At 43.9% G+C, this 17,377-nt stretch overlaps 1 protein-coding gene across 1 annotated transcript in view; it reads left to right on the forward strand.

Annotated features, from left to right (window-relative positions):
* The window catches only part of LOC113626595 (uncharacterized), an 83,728-nt gene that overhangs the window by 60,391 nt on the left and 5,960 nt on the right, over positions 1–17,377 (forward strand). The window contains exons 26-31 of the mRNA XM_027118350.1: positions 113–199; positions 2,412–2,549; positions 2,645–2,764; positions 3,889–3,981; positions 7,362–7,579; positions 9,293–9,477. Of these exons, the coding sequence (XP_026974151.1) occupies positions 113–199; positions 2,412–2,549; positions 2,645–2,764; positions 3,889–3,981; positions 7,362–7,579; positions 9,293–9,477 (841 nt within the window). The remainder of the gene's footprint in view (positions 1–112; positions 200–2,411; positions 2,550–2,644; positions 2,765–3,888; positions 3,982–7,361; positions 7,580–9,292; positions 9,478–17,377) is intronic.

The raw sequence follows: 17,377 nt of genomic DNA on the forward strand, positions 1-17,377 counted from the left end.
GCTCCAGGGTGCAGTGGGAAGGGGCCTGAGAGCAGGAGGGAGGGCCCCATCTGCCTCTGACCCATCTGTGTGTGTGTGTGTGTGTGTGTGTGTGTGTGGTTGTCCCTCCCAGGTCTGCGCGGGCCTGACCCACCCATACAACGGCAAGGCCATCCCCAGGAACTTGGAGGGGTGCGTGGTTACGTGGAACCGGCACATCGTAAGTGAGGATCCCAGAGATCTTTTCACCCCAGCGGTCCCCAGTTCAAGCTGTCATCTTCTCTCAGCTGGATGAACAAAACATTCCCCTGCCTGAGTTTTCTGTTCCACTTTCTCTGCCTGATCCAACCTACTTGACATTAGTCTTCCTAGGAGTGAAACTCATTTTGCCTCTGTGTCCTTAGCAAATTATCTCCTGTCTCTGGACCTCAGTTTCCTCGTCTGTACAATGGAGACAGCAACCCTCTTACACAGTGGTTCTGAGGATCAAAGTGTAGTACAGTGATCTTTCTCGAGTACTTACGACATGGCCATAGGCCCTCGTCCAAGTCTCCTTCCTGACCCCTCTAGGAGTAGCATCTTTGGGAGGTGACTCCATTCTCCAGCAAGCATTTATTGGCACCTACTGTGTGCTGGGCCCTGGACAAGGAAGATAGTGGTGGTTTCTCCCTTGTGGGATATCCAAAGGCCTGAGGGTGAAACCGGGCCAGCTGTTGAGTATGGAGACCTGTGCTTCTGGGACCTCACTTCCCCGCTTGTTAAAGTGGGCTGTAAGCAGCCCCCAGGTTTAGGAGCTGAAGTTCTTGGAGCTCCTGAGGGGAAACAGCGGGCAGGATGGCCACCCAGAACACCTGCAGAAATGTTTCCCAGTGATGTGTACTGTTTTCTAAACCAGACATTGCAAAATGGTGACATGGGCCGAATCCAACCTTGCAGATGTGTTTTGTTTGGCCTGGTCAGAATTTAAATTAAAAAAATAATAAATTATCAACATTTAAACTCAGAAGACTGGGAGTAAAACCCAGATCTCTGCTTCTAATTTTCAAAAAATCAGAAGATCTGACCCACCCGCCAACAACAGGCTAGAACCAAGTAGATGGGGATCCTTTAATGTAGTTTAATTTGGCTGTCCGTTCTTTTAAAAACCCTGTCTTTGTTCAATGACACACATTTTTCTCTTCTCTTGGACCTTTGTTTATTCTCCCTCCATCCAGGCTCTAAAATAAGGCTGCGTATTCTTTTAAAGATGTACACCAATGATAAAATTCTGTGGCAAGAAATTTTTAACTTCTCAGTCAGCACAGGTGGGAAAAGGTGGCAACCTGCTACTTGTACGTTGTGTGCACAGAAGCTAAATGGTTGTTGGGTGAATAAGTGATTAGCTACGTGTATGCGTTTCCTATTGCTACTATAACAAATTACCACAAACTTAGCGGCTTAAAACAACACAAATATATCTTACATTTCTGGAGATCTGAAATCCAAAATGGGTTTCCCTTGGCTAAAATCAAGGTGTTGCCAGGATTGCATTCTTTCTAGAGGCTCCAGGGGAGAATCTGTTTCCTTGCCTTTTCTAGCTTCTAAAAGCCACCCATGTTTCTTGGTTCATGGTCCATTTTGCTAAAAGCTAGCAGAGTAGCATCTTCCACTCTCTCTGACTGTGACCCTCCTGCCTCCCTCTTATAAAAACCCTTGTGATGGGAATTCCCTAGTAGTCCAGTGGTTCAGCCTCCATGCTTCCACTGCAGGGGACACGGGTGCAATCCCTGGTCGGGGAACTAAGATCCTGCATGCCACATGGCATGGCCAAAAAAAACCACCCAAAACAAACAAAGAAAAAAAAAACCCTTGTGATTAGCCCGCTGGATAATCCAGAATAATCTCCCCATCTTGAGATCCTTAACCGCAAAGTCCCTTGTTCCCTGTAAGGTTACAAATTCACAGGTTCCAGGGTTGAGGACATGGATATCTTTGGGAGGGCGAATATTATTCTGCCTGCCACACTGTGAGTTAAACATTCTTCCACTTAGCGTGGCTTTGGCTTTGGGGTTTCAGGCTACAACTACAACTAGTGATTCTGCGTTCTTCTAGATATTTATTGAGCACCTACTATGTGCCAGGTCCTGTGCTGAGCGTTAGGAATATAGCAGTGAATAGAACAGACTAATACCAGGACACTCCCTGTGAATGAGACACAGGCCCTCAAGCCCACCCCACTAATCCTACCTGTGGGCTCTGGAGTTTATCATACCTGTTCAAAGACTCCATGTGTACCTGCCCTGCACTTCCTCTCCTGTGAGCAGGACAGTGTAGACTGTGCTTTCACCCATCAATCTTGGGAAGCACTTTAACTGGGTTCCAGGGGTGGCCTCTGCGGGCACTCAGCGATGGGAAGTCCCCTCTCTCAGGGCCGTTGGTTCTTGTACACCCAGGCCAGGAACAAGGACGTTGAGGTCACTCTGAAAGTCAACCAGAAAGTCTTGCTGCACTTAAAGGGTCTGCACCATGACCGATCTCGGCGTGGGCAAGTCTGGCACAGCCTGGCCCTGGAGGTGGCTCACTCCTCCCAGGTACCCATCCCCGCGTCGGGCAAATGCTGGTTGGTGGCCTCCAGGCAGAACTTGACTGTTGGTGAGAGTAAAGGGTACTGTCTGTTCCTTCCTAGCTGAGGTTCCCCCAGGCCCTGAGTTTGGATGGGGACATTGTCTTCAGGCGGAGTCACCAGGGAGCATTTGACTGCGGTGTGGATGCACGGGCTGCCATCAACCACGATGTCACGTCCCAGGTCAGAAGACCGAGTTCTGCCTCCTTGCTGAGGGAGGAGGGGCTTTAATGTTAGCGAGCAGGTGTCCTGTATGGGACAGCACAGGAGGTGGCAGGGTGGCCCTGGCAAACTGACAGCACAGCCCTTATTTTGGCAGTGTGCATGTGATGAATCAGATGCACTATTGTAATAAAAGTTTGCTTTACTGTGAAAGTTTATTCCCCAGTCACATCACGGTTCAGTGTGGCTCTGCTCCACAGTCAACTAGGAACCCAGGCTCCCTCCACCTTGTGGCTCTGCCCAGCTGGTGGATGGTGAGAAAGAGGGTGAGAATTATGCAGGAGGTTTTCATTGGCCAGGCCCATATGTAGTCCATGCCACTCCTGCCCACAGTCCATTGGCCAGAGCTCATCACATGACCCCACCCAGCTGCAAGGGAGGCTGGGAAATGTAATTTTAGCCATGTGTCCTGGAGGGAAAGGAAATACATTTTGGTAAATATATAGCAGCCACTGTAGGTCTATTCATTAATTCACCATATACAGATTGTCTTTGCTGTGTGCCAGGCTCTATGTGATGTCCCAGGGCTGCACAGATGACTGTGTTTCTATTCCCATCTCCAAGGATCTTTCAAGTTCAAATCCCAGCTCCACTGCTGACTTGCTGTGTCACCTTGGGTAAATTACTTAACCCCTCTGAGCATCAGTTTTTCCAGCTGTGAAATGGGAATAGTAACACCAGCATATGAGAGCAGGGGTGATGATTAAATAAGACGATAATTGTAAAGCCAGCTTCCCAGTGCCTAGTTCATGGCCAGGGTCAAATAAATGGCAGCCGTGGACATGGGAGGCACGAGCAGGCACCATGGCAGGGGAAGGAGGGGTGCAGGGTCCCAGAGCTGTCCTCCCAGCCCTGTGTCTTGGGCCTCACTTCTCAAGCTTCCGAGTAATGCAGCCTCAGTGAGATTTAGGCTGAGAACCATCCAGGGAGGGTGGTGGCTTCTGGCATCTGCTGTGGGGCCCGGGTTTGGGGCAGACTCTGGGATGACCTGTTCCTCCTGCATGCCAGCAAGCCACCTTCTGGGATTCTGCATCTCATTCTTCTGCTCCCTCTGACCGTGCTTCTCCAACTCCCCCTCCCAACAGGTCTCAGTCCAGCTGAACGGGTCTGACTCCCACTTGGTGCTTTCCCTCCAGCTCAGACATCCCCACAGACCAACATTTCCTCCAAACTTACAGGTATGGACGGTGGTCCCTTTGGGATGACCTCAACTACCTGCCAAGTGTTGTCTCCAAGCAGCCAGCTTGCTGGGAGATGGGGTGGAAGGAAAGGAGGATGGAGACCCTGGGGAGGGAGCAGAGGGAGGGCCACATCACGATGTTAAGCTTAGCCAGACAGTCCCTCCAGAATCAAGAACAGATGGCAGGGAGGTTTCCAAACCCATCAGAATTGTCCTCAAACCCTGTCCTGTAGCTGGATTTGGGAGAAGCTGTATGACCTTCAGAATGGCTTTTTCAACCCCAGAGTATTTTACCCAGTGTGGGGTAGAAACACTAAAGGGTTTCACTCTACAAGGAAAGGAAGGGGCAGAGAAAGGAGACCAGGTGGGAAGGTTGTGCTCTGCTCTTCCAGGGCTGGCTCCTTAGAAAGCCCCCCACGTCGGTTGCTTCCCTAAGGAAGCCGTGTGTGCTGTGTATGCAGGAATTAGGCCGTGGGCTGGGGAGATGGAGGTGTGGATGGGTAATCCCAACAGGGATGAGGACTGGAATTCGATAGCAATTTTTTTTTTTTTTTTGCGGTACGTGGGCCTCTCACTGCTGTGGCCTCTCCCATTGCGGAGCACAGGCTCCGGACGCGCAGGCTCAGCGGCCATGGCTCACGGGCCCAGCCACTCCGCGGCATGTGGGATCTTCCCGGGCCGGGGCACGAACCCATGTCCCCTGCACCGGCAGGCGGACTCTCAACCACTGCGCCACCAGGGAAGCCCTCGATAGCAATTTTTAAATGCCTGCTGTGCCTGTGGGTTTTGAAAACTTGAGTGGAGCCTGAGAAGGGCTCTGAATTATGGAAACTGATCATTCTCAGAGGCACGTTTTTTCACATGTCGGCATCTGTGAAATCAGATGTGTCTTCAAATCCACACTGGTTCATTGTTTCATTAGCAGCCTTTTCACTTTCAAGGAGATATATAAAATCATGGCACATCTGAGGGCAGCTGGCATCTAGGATTTGAAACCGTGCCGTCGCTGTCATCAGTTGTAATGGGAGCTGATGACCGTTGAGTGTTTACTGTGTGCCAGGCTCTGTTCTAAACCCTTTATGTGGATCATCTCACGGATGCCTTGTGGTGCTGCTGTCTCGGCATTCTGCAGATGAGACTCTGGGACAGAGAGAGGTGACGTGACCTGTACAAGGTCATGGAGCGCATAAGCGCGGGATCTTGCATGGGGACCCAGGCAGTCTGGCTGCAGAGCCCATGCAGCCTCTGGCACTCAAGGCAGGTGGTGGGTGGGGGGTCCTGCTGGAAGCTTGGATGCTGGGTCACCTAACGGGTTTGTCCTTTATTATTACTTTTTAAAGCAGCAGAATCCTTTGCTCACATTATCTCTGTGATTGAATGGGGGCTGGGGATGGGGGCAGGAGCCTGGCCTTCTCAACCCCATCCTCCCTCTTGAAATCCCTCCGGGGTATCTTTCCGCTGGTGTTTCACAACCTAATTTTCATTATTGCCTCCCTGCCCAAGGAGACTTTTTAGATATTTTTTTCCTCTAACCATCCCTTTTATGAAAACTTAAGTCCACAGATGTCCTGTATTTCTGTTATGTGCTGATGTATACCTATGCCTTATATAAGACGTTGTTGTTTTTCTTAACCTACCTGCTAAGAACCAATTATGCATTTAGGGCAATATTGCCCCTGTTGAGAATGCACACTCTGTAGGACCCCTCAGGCCCACAGAAGCCAATCAGAGAAAGAACGGTGTACCCTGGACCTTCCCAACCCAAGCTGCATGTTCGAATCACCTGGGGAGGGCTTCCCTGGTGGCACAGTGGTTGAGAGTCCGCCTGCCGGTGCAGGGGACACGGGTTCGTGTCCCGGTCCGGGAAGATCCCACATGCCGTGGAGCGGCTGGACCTGTAAGCCATGGCCGCTGAGCCTGCGCGTCCGGAGCCTGTGCTCCGCAACGGGAGAGGCCACAGCAGTGAGAGGCCCGCGTACCGAAGAAAAAAAAAAAAAAAAGAATCACCTGGGGAGCTTTTAGAACATACCTACCTGGACCCCAGCCTGGAGATGCTGAGTTGATTAGTCAGGGGGTCACAGACACACTTTTAAAAAAATTAATAAACTTCATTTTTTAGAGCAGTTTTACGTTGACAGAAAAATTGAGCAGAAAGTACGGAGAGTTCCCATATACCTCCTTTCCCCACAATACAGTTTCCCGTCTTATTAACATCTTGCATTAGTGCGGTACCTTTGTTAAAATTGATGGACCAGTGTTAATTTATTACTAACTAAAGTCTATAGTTCACGTTTAGGGTTCGCTCTTTGTGTCGTACGTTCTGTGGGTTTTGCCAAATGCATAACGTCGTATATCAGCGTTTACTGTATCATACAGAGTAGTTTCACTGCCCTAAAAGTCCTTCTCAATCCACCGATTCCTCCCTCCCTCTCTCTTAACCTCTGGCTGCCACTGAGCCATTTTCTGTCTTTTTGGTTTTACCTTTTCCCTGAACGTCATACAGTTGGACTCATTCAGTATGTAGCCTTGAAATAAAAGATAGGCTTCTTTCGTTTAGAATATGCAGTTACATTTCCTTCATGTCTTTTCATGGCTTGATAACTCATTTCTTTTTATCACTGAATAATATTGCATTGCATGGATCTACAGTTTATCAATTCAAATATGGAGGGACCAGGCTTACTTATAAAAGCTTCCCATGTGATTGTAATGTGCAGACCGGGCTAGGCCAGTTTCTACCCCGTAGATGGGGAAACTGAGGCCCAGATCAGGAAAGGAGCTTCAGGTCCTGCAGAGCTGGTGGAGGAGTGGGCCTCGCTGCTCCCACCCCCACTCCTCCCCGCCCCCCGACCATTGCCCTGGTCAAGCCTGACCCCAGGTGTGGCCCTCTCCTTATGCACTGGGCACTCTCCCCTTTGACCTCCAGAGCTTCTAGGGGTCCTCTGGGCCCCAGGGCACACTGTTAGGAACATCCTTTTCTGTAACTGAGCTGCACAGGGGTCCTCTGCTTTCTCCAGCAGCCCCCTTTCAGGCACAAGCATGAGTTTTAGAGCGAGGCAGGCCCAGGTTGAATATGTGACCCTCTCTGAGCTGCAGTTGCCCCATTTGTAAGAAAGTAATCCCACTTGATATGTGGTGGAAAGGACAAGATGAGACTCTGTTCCTGGGCCAGGAGCTGGGGTCAGGGAAGGCTGTCCCCCATTCTTCTCTCTGTCTCATTTCTCTTCCTGAGTGTTTGCAGTCTGCTGCATTTGATGATGCTCAGAGCTGGAGTGGCTCAGGAAGACTTCCTGGAAGAAGGGGCCTTCTGCATTCCCAGCTCCCACAGACCCTTCCTGTCCCCCCTCCACTTCTGAGCTCTCTCCTGCCTCCCTGCAGGTGCAGGCAGCTGCTGGGCGCTACAAAGAGTGCAACCTCAACGGCTCCCTGTCTGTGCACGTGTCTGGTGAGGTGCTCGTTCTGCTGGAGGCCACTGCCAGCCAGGATACCTGGAGGAGCAGCCGGGGCTGGGGCATGAACGTCCTTCTCCGCCAGGAGGTCCTCAGAGCCCCCAGAGCTGTTCAGCTGCAGCTGTCCGGCAAGGTCACCCCAGACAGGTACCCATCCCCAAGTGGCCTGTGAGGGGTGAGGGGGCCTCCGAGGTCAAAGGCCTGGCGTCCTGGGAGATGGAAAATCATCATCCAGAGGTTCCTCTGGAACCATGCCTGAATGACCCCCGTTTGTGCCATTCTTGATTTTTAAGGCTTTGAGGGAATGGAAGGGAGGAGGCATTCAATTTTCCACTTTGATCTGTTTTCTTTTTTAGTTACAACAGCATTCATTTTAGATGACTTGAAAGATTATAATAATGAATAAGGAGTAAACCAAAAATCACTAGAGGCAGTCATGGGGAATATGTTGGTGTATTTCCCTCCAGTTTGTCATCTCTGACTATATTTTCACATAATGACATGTTCACTATGATATGGCCTGGGATAGGGAGCCAGCCTGGGTTCAAATCCCAGCTCTGCCATTGCTGCCTCGGGAACCTTGGGTGAGACACTGTGCCCTTCTGTGCCTCAGTTTCTCAACCTGCTTCTTAGGGTTGTCCTAGAATTAACTGGACAGCACGTGTGAATTCCAAACCAGCTTCTGGCCAGCGAGAACGTTCGCTTCCAGCTGCCATAGAGCTGCTTTAAGGCTTTGGACATGGTCCTAGATAACCCTGTCCCTGGAATTACCATCTACGCCTGTGTGTCCACCTGCCTATTCATCCATCTGCACATCCTTATTCCCAATCTAAAAAGGGTTTGAGGCAGATATGAAAATATATATTGTTCTAGGTCAAGAATTAGCAAACTTTCAGGAAAGGGCCAGATGGTAAATACTTTTGGACCTGTGGGCCATGTGGTCTCTGTTGCAAGTACTCATGTAAATGAATGGGTGTGGCCGAGTTCCAATAAAACTTTATTTACTAAACAGGGGGTGGGCTGGTTTTGGCCCACAGGCGCATAGCTTGCCAACTCTTGTTCTGGGTTTAAAAAAAATACATAAGGAAATTAGGGTGAAGGGAAGGAAAAATGGGAGAAATGGGAAGGTGCTCAGAGTGGCATTGGTAAACAAAATGCATGCCATTTTCTAGAGTGGAGCTGAAGATTTGTCTCTGGGCTTCCTAGTAGCCAGTGCAAAAAGAGAAACCAACCAATGGCATTATTTGCAAACAGTGCCCTTCCTTATGGGAAAACACATGCCCCCTCACATACCTGTGTGAATGTTCACCAAGGAAAGCATGGCTGACCTTGTTCCTGGTCTTGGTACTTGAGGGAAGTATCTCTTATGGTGTCCTGTCAATAACATACCACAGGGATGATAGGGACCATGTCCCCTGCTCCAGTGCTCCAGGAAGTTTAACAGCAGGCTTCCTGGGGCTATTTTTTCCCTTGTCCCTCACCCTAACAACATACATCGATAACTCATTAGCAATGTCAGCTCATCAACATCAGTTGTTCCATTTTTGCCTCCACTTTACAGAAGACGAGACTGAGGTTCAGGGAGGTCATGTCCTTGTGCAAGGCCACACAGTGAGTGAGCAGTAGCCCTGGGATTCGAATTCATGTTTGACTGACCTCAAGGCCCATGATCTTAACCCCCTATTACCCTGTATCCCTGTGGGCTGAGGGTCAGTAAGGCAGTCCCTTGATGGGTCTGGACAGTGGGGTTCAGGAATGCACCTCTTATGGGCTGGCCTGCTTATTTGAAGAGGAAAAATACCATTTGCCTGCAGGGATAGATGCCAACGTTTTCCATGCCCCCATCGCTTTCCTTCCTAGGATTTGGCTGTTTTCCAAGGCACTGCTAGACCAGAACACAGTGCAGCTTTTTTTCAAGGCATCTGAAGAGCAGAGGGGAGGCCAGGTCCTGACCCTGCAGAGCCAAGCCCAGCACACCTGGGCAGCCGTGCCCCATCTTCTGACCCTCACAGGTGTGCTGAAGCAGAAGGAGACACTCACAGAAGGTGAGAGCCTGGGGAACGCCATGGGGCAGGGACAGTGGGGATCTGGCAAATACTTTCTGTGGGTCCACAGCGTAGATGAAATCCTATACATTTTCAAGTCCACTGATGCTCTGTTCCAGTGTCTGACACACTGGCGAAACCCCTCTGTCAGAAATTAATACCCGTTCAGACAAAGTGAATCTTCTGCTCTCTAAATACCAAACAGGCTTCCTTGTGCAGGACTTGTCAGAGCCTTAACATGCTAATGGACGTTGGAAATATCCAGGTAGGAGAGTTGGGTGCAGTGTTCCCCAAACAAATTTTTTCTAACACTTTTTTCTCTTCCAGTTGTATTGAGATGTAATTGACAAGGAGCACTGTATAAGTTTGTGTGCCGCATAATGATTTGACTCACATACATCAGGAAATGATTATCACAATAAGTTTAGTGAACATCCATCATCTCACATAGACACAAAATTAAAGAAATAGAAAGAAACTTTTTTCTTATGGTAAGAACTCTTAGGATTTATTCTCTTAACAACTCTCATATATAACAGAGCAGTGTTAATTATATTTATCATGTTGTACATTGTATTCCTAGTACTTATTTATCTTATAACTGGAAGTTTGTACCTTTAAAAAAAATTTTTTTTGAAGTATACTTGATTTACAATGTTGTGATAATTACTGATGTACCGCAAAGTGATTCAGTTATACGTATATACACATTCTTTTTTTAAATATTCTTTTCCATCATGGTTTGTCATAGGATATTGAATATAGTTCTCTGTGCTATACAGTAGGACCTTGTTGTTTATCCATTCTGTATATAAAAGCATCTGCTAACCCCAACCTCCCACTCCATCCCTCTTTCAACCCCCTCCCCCTTGGCAACCACCAATCTGTTCTCTATATCCATGATTCTGTTTCTGTTTCAAAGATAGGTTCATTTGTGTCATCTTTTAGATTCCACATATAAGTAATATCATATGGTATTTGTCTTTCTCTTTCTGACTTACTTCAGTTAGCATGATAATCTCTAGTTGCATCCATGTTGCTGAAAATGGCATTATTTTGTTCTTTTTTATGGCTGAGTAGTATTCCACTGTATATATGTACCACATCTACTTTACCCATTCATCTGTCGATGGACGTTTAGGTTGTTTCCATGTCTTGGCTATTGTGAATAGTGCTGCTGTGGACATAGGGCTGCATGTATCTTTTTGAATTAGAGTTATGTCCAGCTATATGCCCGGCAGTGGAATTGCTGGATCATATGGTAATTCTATTTTTAGTTTTTTGAGGAACCTCCATACTGTATTCCACAGCGGCTGCACCGACTTACATTCCCACCAAGAAGTTTGTACATTTTGATTGCCTTCATCCAATCCCTGCCCATCCCCCACCTCTGGTAACTACAAATTGATCTTTTTTAAAAAAATTGAACTCGAGTTGATGTACAATTTTATATAAGTTACAGGTGTACAATACAGTGATTCACAATTTTTAAAGGTTATACTCCATTTAAAGTTATCATAAAATATTGGCTGTATTCCCTGTGTTGTACAATATATTCTTGTAGCTTTTTAATTTTATGCATAATGGTTTATACCTCTTAATCCCCTACCCCATTCTTGCCCGTCGCCCCCCCCCCCCTTCTCCCCACTGGTAACCACCAGTTCGTTCTCTATATCTGTGAGTCTGTTTCTTTTTTGTTATATTCACTAGTTTGTTTAATTTTTAGATTCCACGTAGAGGTGGCATCATACAGTATTTGTCTTTCTCTGTCTGACTTACTTCACTTAGCATAATACGCTCCAAGTCCATCCATGTTGCTGGAAATCGCAAAATTTCATTACATTTTTATGGCTGGGTAGTGTTCCACTGTATATATATACCACATCTTCTTTATACATTCATCTGTTGATGGATGAATTGCTTCCATATCGTGGCCATTGTAAATAGCATTGCTATGATCATTGAGGTGCATGTATCTTTTTGAATTAGTGTTTTCATTTTTTTGGATATATACCCAGGAGTGGAATTGCTGGGTCATATTGTCATTCTATTTTTAGCTTTTTGAGAAACCTTCATACTGTTTTCCATAGTGGCTGCACCAATTTACATTCCCACCAACAATGTACGAGGGTTCCCTTTTCTCCTTGTCCTCGTCAACATTTGTTATTTGTTCTTTTTGGTGACAGATGCGAGGTGATATCCATTGTGGTTTTAATTTGCATTTCCCTGATGGTTAATGACGTTGAGCATCTTTTTCATGTGCCTATTGGCCATCTGCATGTCCTCTTTGGAAAAATGTCTGTCCATTTTTTACTCGGGTTGTTTGTGGGTTTTGGGGTTTTTTTTTTGATATTGAGTTATATGAGCTATTTATATGTTTTGGATATTAACCCCTTATCAGTCGTATCATTTGCAAACATTTTCTCCCATTCAGTAGGTTGTCTTTTTGTTTTGTCGATGGTTTCATTTGCTGTGCAAAAGCTTTTAAGTTTAATTAGGTCCCGTTTGTTTATTTTTGCTTTTATTTCCTTTGCTTTAGGAGACGGATCCAAAGAAATATTGCTATTGATACGATTTATGTCAAAGAGTGTTCTGCTTATGTTTTCCTCTAGGGGTTTTATGGTTTCTGGTCTTACATTTAGGTCTTTAATCCATTTTGAGTTTATTTTTGTATATGGTGTTAGAGAATGTTCTAATTTCATTCTTCTACGTAGCTGTCCAGTTTTTCCACCATTTATTGAAGAGTCATCTCTTTTTCTATGAGTTTGTTTTTGAAGTATAATTTTGAAGTATAATTGAAGTACAACACGGTGTTAATTCCTGTTACACAACATAGTGACTCAATATTTCTGTGTTTCAAATGATCACGATAAGTCTAATTATGATATGTCACCATACAAAGATATTGCACAGTTGTCGACTCTGTTCCCCACATTGTGCATTTTAGACCCGTGACTCATTTATCTCGAGATATTGCACAGTTATCGACTCTGTTCCCGACATTGTGCATTTTAGACCCGTGACTCATTTATCTCGAGATATTGCACAGTTATCGACTCTGTTCCCCACATTGTACATTTTAGACCCGTGACTCATTTATCTCGCAGCTGGAAGTTTGTGCCTCTTAATCTCTCTCACCTATTTCTCTCTTCCTCCCCCCCCACCTCCCCTCTGGGAACCACCTGTTTGTTCTCTGAATCTGTGACTCAGTTTCCATTTTATGTTTGTTGGCTTATTTGTTTCTTTTTTTAAGATTCAACATATAAGTGAAATCATACAGTTTTTGTCCTTCTCTGTCTGACTTATTTCACTTAGCATAATACCCTCTAGGACCATCCATGTTGTTGGAAATGGCAAGATTTCATTCTTCTTATGGCTGAGTAGTATTCCATTTTATATATATATATATATATATAGACATACGCGCACACACACACACACACACACACACACACACACACACACACACACTACATCTTCTTTATCCATTCATCTGTCAATGGACAGTTAGGTTGCTTCCATATCTTGGCTATCGTAAATAATGCCGCAATGAACGTAAGGGTGCATATATCTTTTCTAATTACTGTTTTCATTTTCTTCAGATAAATACCCAGGAGTGGATTTGCTGGATCATATGGTAGTTCAAGTTTTAACGTTTTGAGGAATTTCCATATTGTTTTTCAGAGTGGCTACATTTAATACTTTTTATTTTGACATGATTTCAGACTTACAGAAAAGTGGCAAGAATATTACAAGGAATCCCATAGGCTCTTTACCTAGGTTCACCAATTATTGACATTTATCACAATTGCTTTATCATTTTTATTCTCTCTCTTTGTTTTTCTGTCTCCCTCTATGTGTGTGTGTGTGTGTGTGTGTGTGTGTGTGTATATGTGTGTGTGTATAAGACATTATTATTTGCATGTAAGTTTTTTTTTGGCCAAGCCATGCGGCATGCAGTATCTTAGTTCCCCCACCAGGGATCGAACCTGCGCCCCCTGCAATGGAAGCACAGAGTCTTAACCACTGGACCGCCAGGGAAGTCCCTAAAATTTTTTATTCTTGAACTGTATTGTACTAAGCTGCAGACATGATAGTTCTTCACCCCTAAATAGTTCAATGTTTATTTCCTAAAAATAGACATTCTCCTACATTCCACAGTACAGTTCTCAAAATCAGAAAATTAACATTTATATAAGGCTGTTATCTACAAACCTTATTCAGATTCCACCAGTTATCCCATTAATGTCCCTTTTAGTAAAAGAAAATCCTGAATTGTGCATTACATTTAGTCGTATTGTTTCTTTGGTCTCTTTTATTCTGGATCAGTTCCTCTGTATTCTTTCTCTTTCATGATTATATTTCAAAGTTTGTAGAATATCCCTCATTTGGGCTTTGTTAGATGCTTCCTCATGACTATTTTCAAAAAAGCCTCGTTGGCAGAATACCACCTGATGTCAGTTTGTCCCAGTGCTACTGGTGACATCAGTTTTGATCACTTGATTAAGGTAATGTCTGCGAAGTTTCTTCACTGTTAAGCATTTTTCCCCTTTGTATGCTAACTTCATAAAACAAGTTGAGAAGTACTTTCTTCCCTTGTATTTTCTGAAAGAGTTTGTATAAGATTAGTGTGAATGCTCCCGTAATTGTCTGATGGACTCTAGGAGAGAAGCCATCTGGACTTTGTGGAAATTTTTTTTTTGAAAATGAATAGATATATAAAGCTATTCAGATTTTCTATTTCATCACGTGTCAGTTTGCGTAAGTTATATTTTTCAAGGAATTTGTCCATCTCCACTAAGTAGTCTAATTTATTGGCATAGTTGTTCATTATATGTATTATAATCCTTTTCATGTATGCAGGATCTATAGTGATACCCTTGCTTTCATCACTAATAGTTGCTACTTGTGTTTCTTCTCTCTCTTCCTTATTAGTCTAACTTGGATTTCATCAATTTTGTTAATCCTTTCAAAGAACCAAATTTTGGATCTGTTAATTTTCTCTCTTGTCTCTTTTCAGTTCCATTGATCTCAGCCATTATCTCTATTATTTCCTTTCTTACACTTAATTTGGGTTTACTTTACTCTTCTTTTTTTAATAAATTTATTTATTTTTGGCTGTGTTGGGTCTTCATTGCTGCACGTGGGCTTTCTCTAGTTGCGGCGAGTGGGGGCTACTCTGTTGCGGTGAGAGTGCTTCTCATTGCGCTGGCTTCTCTTGTTGCAGAGAATGGGCTGTAGAGTACGCGGGCTTCAGTAGTTGTGGCTCGCAGGCCCTAGAGAGCGTAGGCTCAGTAGTTGTGGCGCATGTGCTTAGTTGCTCTGCGGCATGTGGGATCTTCCCAGACCAGGGCTCGCACCCGTGTCCCCTGCATTGGCAGGCGGATTCTTAACCACTGCGGCACCAGGGAAGACCCTTTTGCTCTTTTTTTACAGTTTATTTATGGCAGATCCTCAAGCCATTGATTTTTAGACCTTTTTTCTTTTCTAATATAAGCATATAAAACCATACATTTTCCTCTTAAGTTCCTTTAGCTGCATCCCACAAATTTTTATGTCATGTGTTTTCATTATCATTTATTTTGAAATATTTTCAAACTTGTGATTTCTTCTTTGACCCATGTATTTGAAGTATGTTGCTTAATATCCAAATATTTGAGATTTTTCTAGACAGTTTTTTAATATTTAATTTCATTGTGATCAGAGGATCTCTTCTGTAGGATAAGTCTTTTAAAATTTGTTGTGACTTGTTTTATGGGCCAGTCTATATCTATCTTGTGAACATACCTTATGCACTTAAAAAGAATTGGTATTCTGCTGTTGTTGGGTGTCACGTTCTATAAATGTTAAGTCAAGGTCCTTGGTTGTATTGCTCTGATATATATCTTTACTGATTTTTTTTGTCTGGTTATTGTATCAATTAATGAGAGAAGTGTGTTAAACTCTCCAGCTATGTGGATTTCTCTATTTCTTGCTTTCAGTCTATTTTTGCTTCATGTATGTTGATGTACTAGTATTAGGTGCATAAGCAAATATGATTATTATGCATTCTTGATGAATTGACCTGTTTATCATTGTGAAGTGGACTGTTTCTCTCTCACACAGTTCTTTGTCTTGAAGTCTGTTTTGTCTGATATTAACGTTGCCACTTTTGTTTTTTATTGGAATTTGTACTGTATATATTTTTCCATGCTTTTTCTTTCAAATATATATTTCCTATATTTGAGGTACATTTCTTGTAGCCCACATGCAGTTGGATTTTGCTTTTATTTCCAGTCTGACAATCTCTGCCTTTTTTTTTTTTTTTTTTTTTTGCGGTGCGCGGGCCTCTCAATGTCGTGGCCTCTCCCGTTGCGGAGCACAGGCTCCGGACGTGCAGGCTCAGCGGCCATGGCTCACGGGCCCAGCCGCTCCACGGCATGTGGGATCTTCCCAGACCGGGGCACGAACCCGTGTCCCCTGCATCAGCAGGCGGACTCTCAACCACTGAGCCACCAGGGAAGCCCTCTCTGCCTTTTAATTATGGTATTTACTTGATTTATCTTTAATGTAATTATTGATATGATTAGATTTGCGTCTACTATTTTGCTGTTTTGTTTTCTACTTTCCCATATATTTTTTTGTTCCTCTGTTACCCTTTTTTTGCCTTCTTTTGGCTGATTTTTAAAAAATTTTAGAACTCAGTGTTAATTTATCTGTTGCTCTTTCAACTATGTTTCTGTATGTTCTTTCACATTCTACTTACAGTTTCTGGTATCATTTCTCTTCAGTATAAAGAATCACCTTTATAGAAACTAACACAACATTGTAAAGCAGCTATACTCCAATAAAAATTAAAAAAAAAAAAAGGATCACCTTTCGCATTTCTTGTAAGTCTGGCTTACAACAATGAACTCCCTTAGTTTTCATTTATTTGAAAATGTTCTATTTTGCCCTGATTCTTGAAGGATATTTTAAAAATGCATATGTATATCTCTTAACACATTTAGAAGTTTTTCATATTTACTTCTTCAAAGATTTCTTTCTGTCCCATTCTCATTGTCCTCTCCTCCTGGGATTTCTAACTGCATGTGCTTTAGAAGTTTCTATATTGTTCCACAGATCTCTGAGGATCTGTTGACCTTTTCAGTCTCTTTTCTCTTTTCTTCAGATATCTATCAATCTATCTTCCAGTTCACTGGCTCTTTAATCTTTCTTCTCCAAACACCAGCCAATAAAAATGTTAAGACCATCCAATAATTTCTTTTCAATCACAGATTTTATGTATTTTATTTAGTTCTAAAATCACCACTAGGCTCTTTTTATTAATTTATGTTTCCCTTATATTTTTGAGCATGGTTGTAAGAGCTGTTTTAAAATCCTTATCTGCTAATTCCAATGTCTAGGTCATCTTGGGGTTGATCTCCCTTGATGACTGCCCTTTCTCTTTAATATAGGTTACATTTTCCTATTTCTTTGTATGTCTAGTAATTTGAGATTGTATTCTAGACATTTTGAATGATGTTAAGACTCTGATTCTTTTATATTTCTCTAAAGAGTATTGTTATTTTTTTAAATTTTAGCATGCAGTTAACTTGGCTGGGCTCAAAATCCAAACTCTGTCTTTCCTCTGGTGGGCTGCAGTGGAAATAATTTTCAGCTCTTTTATCTTAGCTGGTCTGCTTGGAGTCTGTACCACCCTTGTGAAGTTCAAGGATTAGCTTTGGAGAGAGTTTATAGGTAGAATTTGGGATTCCCCCATGTGGCTCTCTCTGGAATTTCCCACTTCACTTTCCATTTGCTATTGTCACCTTGAACTCTGTTCTTTGATTCTTTAATCAGTAAGACCGTAGATTTCTATGTGAGTTTTCTTCACCCTGCATGGCACCAAAAAAGAGTAAAAACATACAACTCAACTATT

The sequence above is a fragment of the Aethalodelphis obliquidens genome, unplaced genomic scaffold (assembly GCF_003676395.1).
Source record: "Aethalodelphis obliquidens isolate GAN/ISIS:26980383/991018 unplaced genomic scaffold, ASM367639v1 scaffold18, whole genome shotgun sequence".
Taxonomy (NCBI): domain Eukaryota; kingdom Metazoa; phylum Chordata; class Mammalia; order Artiodactyla; family Delphinidae; genus Aethalodelphis; species Aethalodelphis obliquidens.